Consider the following 10,867-nt stretch of genomic DNA (forward strand, 5'->3'; position numbering starts at 1 on the left):
ACCTTCATACAGTATATGTATATTTTGTCCCTATTGGCTCAGGTATATATATGTATTGTATTTGTGTAGTGGAAGTTGCATATATCATGTCAATGAATAGATTTTGCTTACATGTTAAAAATGCAGACACATATCAATTTATATAATATTGAGAACAGGATATATTTCAGAATTAACATAGGCAGAGACATAAATAACAATCTCTGTTATTTATGTCTCTGACATAGGCACTAAAACTCATCTTAATCAATGTATAAAATTTTTATTCTGTAACATTTTATACATGTAGTAGGTTATATGGAGATAAAAAAAATGTTATATTGATTTAAATAGGGAGCACCTATAATTAAGTGCGAAATGCCACAATTAATATATCCAGAGACATAAATAACATTTATTTTGTTATCTTAATATGTCTCTGATATATCACTCTTGTATCTTTATTGAATGCCTTTTTAAAAATTCTATCAAATTAACACAAGACACAATAAAGGAACATATTTTAGCTTCTATGTCTTTTATGTATAATTTAAAATACATTTTAGGCTTGTGCAGTAGATGTAGAAAAAATGTAACCCAGGAAATGCAATGGTGCGAGGTAAGAAATAATTTTTATGTTTTATTTTAAAACAAATAAAACAATGAATTGAATGCTGTTAAATAACTTATACATGTATGATATACATGATTGATTAATTAAGGGAATAGATGAGCACACACACATAAAAACTTATTTCTGTATGCTATTTTAAAGTACATAATAACTAGTATAAAAACTCTAAAAATAATTTGGCTGCATTTTTAACAAAATGTATTTAAATTTGCAATTTATTTATCTGTTTGATCATGTCTATAATCAATATGATTACGATATTGACTTTATCAGAATTGCACGTCATACACAAATTAAACTTAAAACAATCGGGGTCGGCATTTAAAAAATAAAGAATTTATGTCGCTGTATGGCCAAGTTAAAGTTCAGATGCATTTGTGTCTCGTTTTAGTTATTATTTTGGAGTAACAAACTATTTTGTCAAGCTAAATTTCAATATACAATGTATGACATAATTTCAGTGCTGTAAAGATGCATCTTCTGCTCAAATTTGCCAAATTGCCTCAGATGACACCCTTGAAGCAACCTCACAGGTAACGTTATCAGCTGTTATTGATTTATCTCTCACTAGTCTTCTAACAGTTTTATTTTATGCACTAATTTAATGTGCTTATAAAATATGAGGCTAATTGTAATAAAATCCCGAAGAAAGTTGTGTGTACAACTTGTCAGAGACTTTCTGAAGTTTGTTTTAATGATGCATAAAAGTACAGTAAATCAATCAACTCTCAAATTTGGACAAAGTCATATGATTTTGTTTTCAAATTATACATTTCCATGTCACATGCACATTGTACATATGTTTCTTCCTTAACCTGTTATAAACTTTTTTTTTCAATTTGAATATTTCTGAATTTATCTCTTTGAAAAGAGATTCATGAATATTGCTTGGGTAATCTGAGAAAATATAATAGCGAGCACAGCGAGGCGGCGCGAAGCGCAGCTCGCGTAGCGAGCTCTAAGAACCAGTGTGCGCGGGAAAAAGAACGAGCTAAACCTACAGTTCATCAAACAAAATTTTTTGTCTACGTCCCATAATGCTCTCTAATGTTTTCACCCGTGGTGCTATGCCAAAAATGGCCGACTTTTAACTCGTAATTTACGATGTCTTAAGGTTTGAAGACACGTTTAGAGTACCGCATATGCTTTGGCGAGACTCAAGAGATTTGTTAGTTGCTTCCATACCTTCGTATTGAGTCGAGAAACGTAAACAAAGACGAACAAAGTTATGGATTACGTCACAGTGCACTCGCGCTATATTTCCCGCGATAAATTTAGAGGTGGATCAAACATCTGTAATGTGTGTACTTTAGCTATTTCAGTATAGACTGCGATACCTGTCTCATTGACATATGATTTGTTTTGTTGTTTTAATATAGAGATTATTTAAATATATACTAGCAAGAGCCATACTTTACTGTCATATCGATTCATTTTTAAGCTAATTGTGCATGCATGTACAGTAGGCACGTAAGTATATGAGTAGGGAGGAAATAAACAATGGGATATTTTGAACTAAATAAAAAGGAATAAAGAGAAAAAATAAACAGTTTAAAAAATTATGTAGATATTGCATATAGTCAAACCATTTAAGTTAAAAGTGGGAAATTACACACCTACAAACAGGAACCGGTCTCTCTCTCTCTCTCTCTCTCTCTCTCTCTCTCTCTCTCTCTCTCTCTCTCTCTCGGGAGAGGGTTAGGGGGTTGCGCTGTATGTATCATGACCATTAAAATTAGTACATTTGTCCCGGCATACTTATTGTAGAGAAATAATCTCTCAAAAATAGCACGTACTAGGTTTACAATGATGCAAAGTATGTGTAATTCTTGCTGCGCTCGCCAGAACGGTAGCACCGTAAAACATATTAAATTTTTTTTTGAGAATTGATTGGGATGAAAAATTATTTACAGAAATACTGTAATGAGCAAAGAATTGGAACAAACAGTTTTTAAAAAATTGCATTTTAAAATAAAACCTGTATGAGTTTGATCTTTTACTTATCAACATATATACATTTTCCCCTTGGCCCAATCTGGCAAATACTTCACAGACAAAGTGCCTTCTTGTAAAGGTTGACTTGTGTAGTGACCCTGAATCAAGTTTTTATATCAACCTTGAGGGACTAGCAGACCTTGATTTGTCAAAATCCTTGTCTTGACTTTACTCTCTCTCTCTCTCTCTCTCTCTCTCTCTCTCTCTCTCTCTCTCTCTCTCTCTCTTTCTCTCTCTCTGACCCAATGAATCTCAGACTAGACCAGAAGACTGCCAGTAGGTATTGGCTGTGAGGTGAGCATGAATCAAGTTTATTCATTGCCCATAGAGTACTTATTTAATTAAGGAATGTGCAATGATCTTGACCCAAATTTAGTAGAGGTTAAGGTCAAAGCAGAATCACCTGTAACACTTTTGTAAAAACAGGGCATCTCAATGATGTCTAGTGGTGTTTCATATGTAAAGTTGTCGAATACTGTCTTGTTAAAATTGAAGACTGGACATAAATATATACCGGGTGTAAATTTTGTGATTTTTTATATGATTTATCCAGTGAGTTAAAATAGGGTTAATACTCACTAGACTTGTCAAGCAAATAAATTATATCAATTTATGCTAAATCACACAAACATCATAATTATAGAAGCTTTATTTTTTTCATATGGCTTAAATACACCTCTCGCAACAACTTGCATGTAGAATTTTGTTGTTAAAGACAAATGTATAGATGTGCATGTGATGAGATTTTATTTCGGAACTTGTGCTTCTTTATTAAATTAAATTATGTGCAGTATTTATACATTACCACTTACCAGACATTCATTTTGTGTCAATTAATGTGAGAGAGTGGGGTATGTGAGCGCGGCCACTTTTTAGCTCACCTGAGCTGAAAGCTCAAGTGAGCTAGCTTTTCTGATCACTTTTAGTCCAGCGTCCATCTGTCTGTTTGTCTGTACGTTAACTTTTTATATTTTTGACTTCTTCTCCAGAACCACTATTTGAATTTGTTAATATGAAGGGCCACTTCATTCAAGGGGGATAATTAAAAATCATTGAAAATTTGTTGGTATTTTTTAAAAATCTTCTCAAAAACCATTTGGCCAAAAAGGTGAAACTTGTGTTTATGCATCCTCAGGTAGTGTAGATTCAAATTTGTTCAAATCATTATTTCCGGGGGTACAATGGGGATGTTGAATTTTTACATAGGAATGTAGAAGGAAAATTCTTCTTCTCAGAAACTGATCAGCCAGAAAAGCTATTACTCGTGTGAAAGCATCCTCAGATAGTGTAGATTCAAATTGGTTCAAATCGTGATCCCTGTGGGTAGGGTGGGGCCACCATTGGGGGGATGTCAAATTTTTACATAGGAATATATAGAGAAAAATCTTTAAAAATCATCTTTTATTTTAACACAATTTTTCTAGAAAAGCTCTTACTTTAGTCAGTTCAGATAGTGTAGATTAAAATTTGTCAAAATGGTAGTTGTTCTTTTGCAGATCAATTGTACATATATTATAGGTGTGCATATTGCTAGGATTCACTCGATGGAAAATTGTTTTTAGTGATTATTTCAATTTTTTTCACAGACAGATGAATCGACAACATATACTTTGTCACAAGAATCTAGCTGGAGCACTTCCTTAGAAGGAGAAATACACCTCACAGATGGAATAGAAAATCTGAACACCTTGATGTCTCTAAGTGGTGGCCAAGTAAGCCCAATAAAGTTTCAGCTGAAAACTCCATTGAGGGAGGTCCAGTCTAGCACAAAAAGATATTTAAAAAGGAAAGCCAAGGAGGTAGTGTATACAGTTCTCAATCATTTGGCTCCAGGACAATCCAGTGATATGTTCCAGTTACTTTATGAAGACAACTGTCATGAGGATACAGAGCAAAGTGATAAAACAGAACTTGAAATCACTGATACAATTCTTCAAATCTATTGTGAAGCTGAAAACAATGCTCTCAAACGTCAACTTCTGTCCCTGCTGTCATTGCCGAATGCACATAGTAAATCGAAACTTCAGAAACTCATTCCAGGACTTACAAAGTGGGAAATTGATCAAAGTCGAGCACATGCTGCATCTCATGGAGCAGGTTCTTTACCAGGACCTGTGGAACCAGGATACCGGCATCGCATGAACAAAGAAAAGCTGGAGCATGCTTTATCTTTTTTCTTGGATCCAAAATTTCAGCAAATTTGTTCATATGGAACAAAAGATTTGCATTGTGACAATGGACAGACTGTTACCATACCCCAAGTAGTGAGAACAACATGCCACTCTTCTCTCGTACAAATGTACAAGTCATACTGCTCTGAAACAGGTTTTGTTCCTTTGTCAGATTCTACTCTGTACAATATTCTGGCTACATGCTCTGCGTCATGCTAAGAGAACCAACCTAACAGGTCTAGACAACATTGCCACTGATGGTGCTGCAGCTGTAGATCTAATAAAAATGTGTGACCAATTAAAAGGATTAGGATCTGAAACAAATACAGTTGCCAATCTCACTACTGCGTTAAAATCCCTAAAGATGTACCTCAAGTCAGAATATAAATTTAGCGTGGGACTATATAGTGGATGCCAAGATCATTGTTTGAAGTTTGCTTTGAGTCACCCAACCAATGTGCTGTTGCAGGAAGAATGTGATCATTCCCATGAAAAAATTTGTGGAAAATGCAAGATCCTCAATGAAATAAACAGTGCCTTGTTTAATGAAATCCAAAATATCAGAAGTGAGTAATTTTTTTCCGCAGAGCAATATTTTAAATTTTTTTAGCATTTTTTTAGAATTAGAGCTTAGCTATTTTATATTCGCAACAACGCACTTCATTTAACATGTATTTTAACATTCCCATTTTTTGTTCACAGCATCTGACATAAGACATTGACTAATTGGACGCATTTGAATAAGATGGAATTAGATTGTCTTTTAATTTGAAAGAGAGAAACCAATCTATAGTAGTAAACAGCATTGATTATGCATGTATAGGTATGAAAATGATAAATCCAACTTTGCATTTATAGACAAGACATTCAATCACATTTTTGGAGCAGTGAGGCAAGATTGGTTTGCTGTTGCATCAGCCATTGAGCACATCCTAAAGAGTATAAGAGTACAAATGCCTGGAATTGAAGAAGTTTTTTTACGAAGTGACAATGCAGGTTGCTATCACTGTGGGTGCCTGTGGCTGAGCATGCATGCAATGAGTGAAAAAACAGGTGAGATTTCAAATGCCTGAAATGATTTTTCTTTATTGTTATATTTGGGTATAAAAGAAAACCATGATATTTGTTGTTGTTTTATTTTAAACAAACATTGGTTTATGATTGCATCATAGATTTTTTTGGCAGAATTTGTGCAAATGATGAAAGTAATGTTTATACGGTTTTAATAACTTTTTTTCAGGTATCAGCATTGTACGCTATGACTTCGGTGAACCCCAGGCAGGAAAAAGTTATTGCGATGCCAAAATTGCCCATATGCGATCCAAATTAAGGATGTTTGTTTCATCTGGAGAAAATGTAACAACACCATTTGACATGAAGAAGGCAATAATGGATGGAAGTGGTGTAGCAGGATGTCTATGTGCAGTTGTGGAAGTTGACAGGAAAAACCAGAGAATGACGAGTCATTGCATCAAGGGAATCACCAACATTAATAATCTTGCCTTTGAAGGAGATGATATCATTGCCTGGCACAGTTTTAGTATTGGTATTGGTATCAAGATAAAAAGAGAAGATGTCTTGAAAAGTTAGCAGCTTGACACAGGACTCATCACTTTGAAGAACCATAAAAAAAACTATGGTGTGATCTCTCACATAACAAAAAACTGTTCAGTTACACCAACCAGTATTTTCCACTAAACTGAATTAGGCTGTAATCAGCAGTTTTCCTCATACCAAATACTTCAAGAGCATATTCTTCTGGATAGGCATGTTCAAGAGAAAACATCAACTTATGATGTTCTACGACATCATTGGTCCGAGTTGTGTAACTCCAATTTGTTCATTTATAAACAGCTGTTGCAAATAGGCAGAGATCACCATACCCTTGTGAAGAATTCATCAGTAGAGAAGCTTCAACAAGGATGGGCACTGAAAAAAAAACAAGGAAATTTGCACGCTTCTCTTCCAAAGTGAAAGATTTTCTCCATACAGTTTTTCAAGAGGGCGAAGAATCAGGAAGGAAAGCAATTCCTGTTGAAGTATCTCAACGTATGAAATCTTTGCGAAACAGCACTGGAGAGAAGTTTTTCAATCCCGATGAATGGCTGCAGCCTTCTCAGATTAACTCCTTTTTTTCAAGACTTTCTCTGAATGCAAAAGCCAGGGATATCAAGGATGAACCAGAAGAAGATGACCATCTGCGAGAAATACTGCAGTCAATATATGAGGAAGAAGAAAGAGACAGCATCAGAAATGCCATGACCTTAGAACTTGACAGTATGATTGTTTAAACTTGTACATGTAGAAATATTGGTGCTGTCTTTCAATGATTGTTGGTTTGTTTAAATAATGTCTGTATGTACATCTAACATGCATGGAATCATAAATGATATGTGGCAAAACCTAGGTGTATATTTATATGTATTCTTTCAGCTTATGTGGTTGTCATGGCAATAACAGTTGTGATAATGCATAGATATATAAAAAGTAGATTTCAAAAGAAAGGCAATATACATGTGGGTTATTTTTTTGTATTAATTTTTATCAATTTTAAAGAATTCAAATGAAAAAAAGCTTAATTTTAATTTGCTCACAGCCATAATTACTAGCAAATAGACTCTTTGTGATTTGATATATTCCTTGTTGAAACATATTAGCACAGCACTTTACTTTGAATTATATATAGATATACACGTGAAAAGTCATTTCTGCTTCAACTCTTTCAGTAGTCATTATGCTGCCATGGTAACAGAAATTTACAATTTATCTAAATTTTGAATTGTGAGGATTGGCATTCTCAATTCTGTATATTTGAAATTAATGAATGTTTCGTTTATTATCTCAGTTTGATCTCTTAAATATTTGACAAATTTTATTTTAATCAAATACAGATTGTGATGATATTTTTTGTTGCTAAGGTAAAAGAGTAATACTAAGATTCCAAATGCTTTAATTCAAGTTTAAGATATGTATTTTCCTTGCTACATGTATATGCTCAAAATTTTTTTAACTTGTGCGGCTAACTGAAATATGCTCCCAAAATGTAACAATTTACCGTAAGTTGTATTTTTTAAGGCCATTTTTTTGGATATTTCGTTGCCATAGTTTAATAGTTAATAAGCCACAAGTTTTATCTGTATTTTGTCATTTTTAGGATGTGTACTTTCTATCTTATATGCCCAATATCTTTTTAAACTTGTATTTATTATTAGCAGTATGTCCACAAAATGTAACAATTTTTGTTTTTTGGATGAAAAATGATATTTTGGGAAATTTTATTGACATGGTTACCAAATGCTTTTTAAAAACCCATCGGTTTTATCTGAAGTTTAAAATGTTCAATGTGTGTACTCTCTATTTTAGGTATTAAGATTTCTTTGACAAGTGTTATTTTTCCACAATATCTTTCCAAAATATGACGATAGGTAGTGTATATGTCAATATTTGAATTTTCATGTAGTTTCATTGCCATGGTAACACATTATGTATTTAAAAACCCATGAATTTTATCTTAAAAGTGTTTTGTAAGGGATATGTACTTTTTACCCTCTGTGCTAAAAATTTTGGCACATGTGGCATTTTTACGTATTATGCCCTTGAAAATTCTGAGAAAAAGCCTTAATGACAATTTCTTTAAAACAACATGTTTTAAACTTATTTTTACCATATGTTGGAAAGGTAGAATAATATTGTTATTATGATTAACAGTGAATATATTGGGCCATATTTCCGAAACAAAAATAAAATTTGTATAGTTTTGTTTAAAAAAAAAAATTAATTGCCTAAAGTAAGTGATAAACTCAAAATAGTATGCGTTTGGTGTTTGCTGTTTAGGTACATTTACATGGTGCCACGTTACCATGGCAACAAAGGTTGAACAAAAAAAGTCATAATCTCCAATGATGTTCTGGTGGTCAATAAAACTTCATATTAAAATTTCATAGAAATCTGAGTTGGTCATGAATCACCCCCTGCCTGGTTCTTACAAATAGCTGTACTTAACATCATTACATTAACTAAGTTAAACATAGTCAAAATCGATACAAACAAAACATATATTGACTCAAGAGGACAAAGAAAACTGCAGACCATTTTGTTTTGTTCATGTACAAAAAATTAATTGTAATCAGTAGATAAGAAATGATTTAATACAGAAAGACATCATAAGACCGTTAACCCTCATTGATGCACTTGACAGCACTTCTATAATTCTATAATACGTCTATCAATAGATTATTACACGCTTATTCTTTATCGTATGATTAAAAGTAGACATAAAAAAAAATACCAATCTTTAGGAAAACAGAGTAATAAAAGAAATTGTAATTATTAGCTTAAACATGAGGCCCAGGGGCCACATCGCTCACCTGAGCAACAATTGCCACAATTCTGATCAAATTAGCATTACAGTATCGAAATATCTTGATAACTAAGTAGAGTAGATCTTGCTAAAAAAAATTGAAAATCTGCCAATTTTTATCCACCTCTTTTTTTTTGGGGGGGGGGGGGGGGTTAAATACCAAGCCTCTTTTGTTGTTGTACCTGTAAGAATATTTTTCTCTATTCCTATATAATTCCCCCCCCCCCCCCCCCCATTTCCTGGCCCCACTTTTCTCTGGGGAATCATGGTTTCATCAAACTTAATTCTGCAAAACCTGTGCTTCCACACTATATACTTTTGGACCGAAAACTTTCCCAGGATATTTTTAAAGATTTTCTCTATATATTCCTATGTAAAAATTTAAACCGCCATCACGACCCCGCCCTACCACTAGGGACTGTCATTTTGCAAACTTGAATTTACACTACCCGAGGATGCCTCTACACAAATTTAGGCTTTTCTGGCCAAATAGTCTTTAAAAAGAAGATTTTTAAATATTTTCTCTGTATATTCCTATTTAAAAATCCATCCCCCATTGTGGCCTCACCCTACCCCTGGACTATTATTTAAACAAACTTGAATCTATACGATCTGGGGATGCTTCCACTCAAATATGGGCTTTCCTAGCCTAATAGTTTTAAGAAAAAGATTTTTAAAGGTTTTCTCTATATATAACAATTTATCCCCCATTGTGGCCCCGCCCTACCCCCAGGGACCATGATTTGAACAAACTTGAAACACATTATCTGAGGATTGCTACACGCGAATTTGAGCTTTCTTGGCCAAATAGTTTTTAAAAGAATTTCTTAAAAAGATTTTCTCTTTATATTCCTGTATAAAAATTTATCCTCCAATTGTGGCCCCACTCTAGCCCCAGGGACTATGATTTGAACAAACTTGAATCTACACTATCTGAGGATGCTTCCACTCAAATTTGAGCTTTCCTGGCCAGATTGTTTTTTAGAAGAAGATTTTTAAAGATTTTCTCTATATATTCCTATGTAAAACTTGATCCCCCCATTGTGGCCCCACCCTACCCCCAGGGACTATGATTTGAACAAATTTAAATCTACACTACCTGAGGATGCTTCCATTTTGATATGAGCTTTTCTGGCTTAATAGTTTTTGAGAAGAAGATTTTTAAAGATTGTCTTTATATATTCCTATGTAAAACTTGATCCCCAAATTGTGGCCCTCTACTACCCCCGGGGACCATGATTTGAACAAACTTGCATCTACACTACCTGAAGATGCCTCAACACAAGTTTAAGCGTTTCAGGCCGAATAGTTTTTGAAAAAATTTCAATAATTCTCAATTATCTTTTAAGATGGCATGGCCCTTCATTTGAACAAACTTGAATCCCCTTCACCTAGTGGTGTTTTATGCCAAATTTGGTTGAAATCTGCCCAGTGGTTCTTGAGAAGAAGATGAAAATGTGAAAAGTTTACAACGACGACGACAACGACGAAAACGACAGACAACGGACAAATTGTGATCAGAAAAGCTCACTTGAGCCTTTGGCTCAGGTGAGCTAAAAGTGAATTATATATAAAATTAAAAATATCGATTGATCATTAAAAATGCATTTCTAAAGCGTTGTAAACAAGAAGAATAAAAAGATAAACGTTGAAATTTTTTTTTACAATGTCCTTTTATTTTTAATATTTTGTAAGCTGATGGGTAGACATCTTCATAACTTGCATATT

At 33.6% G+C, this 10,867-nt stretch overlaps 1 protein-coding gene and 1 pseudogene across 1 annotated transcript; both read left to right on the forward strand.

The window, feature by feature from the left end:
- The first annotated feature begins 583 nt into the window (after positions 1-583).
- LOC128185127 (uncharacterized) lies at positions 584-5,309 on the forward strand. The gene is given in 6 exon segments (XM_052854804.1): positions 584-598; positions 1,075-1,146; positions 1,811-1,850; positions 4,127-4,869; positions 4,952-5,154; positions 5,249-5,309. Coding segments are annotated over 6 exon segments (1,134 nt in total).
- Positions 5,310-5,807: 498 nt separating this feature from the next.
- LOC128185128 (uncharacterized) lies at positions 5,808-7,070 on the forward strand (annotated as a pseudogene).
- Positions 7,071-10,867: the final 3,797 nt, after the last annotated feature.

This window comes from Crassostrea angulata, chromosome 5, assembly GCF_025612915.1.
Source record: "Crassostrea angulata isolate pt1a10 chromosome 5, ASM2561291v2, whole genome shotgun sequence".
Lineage (NCBI taxonomy): Eukaryota > Metazoa > Mollusca > Bivalvia > Ostreida > Ostreidae > Magallana > Magallana angulata.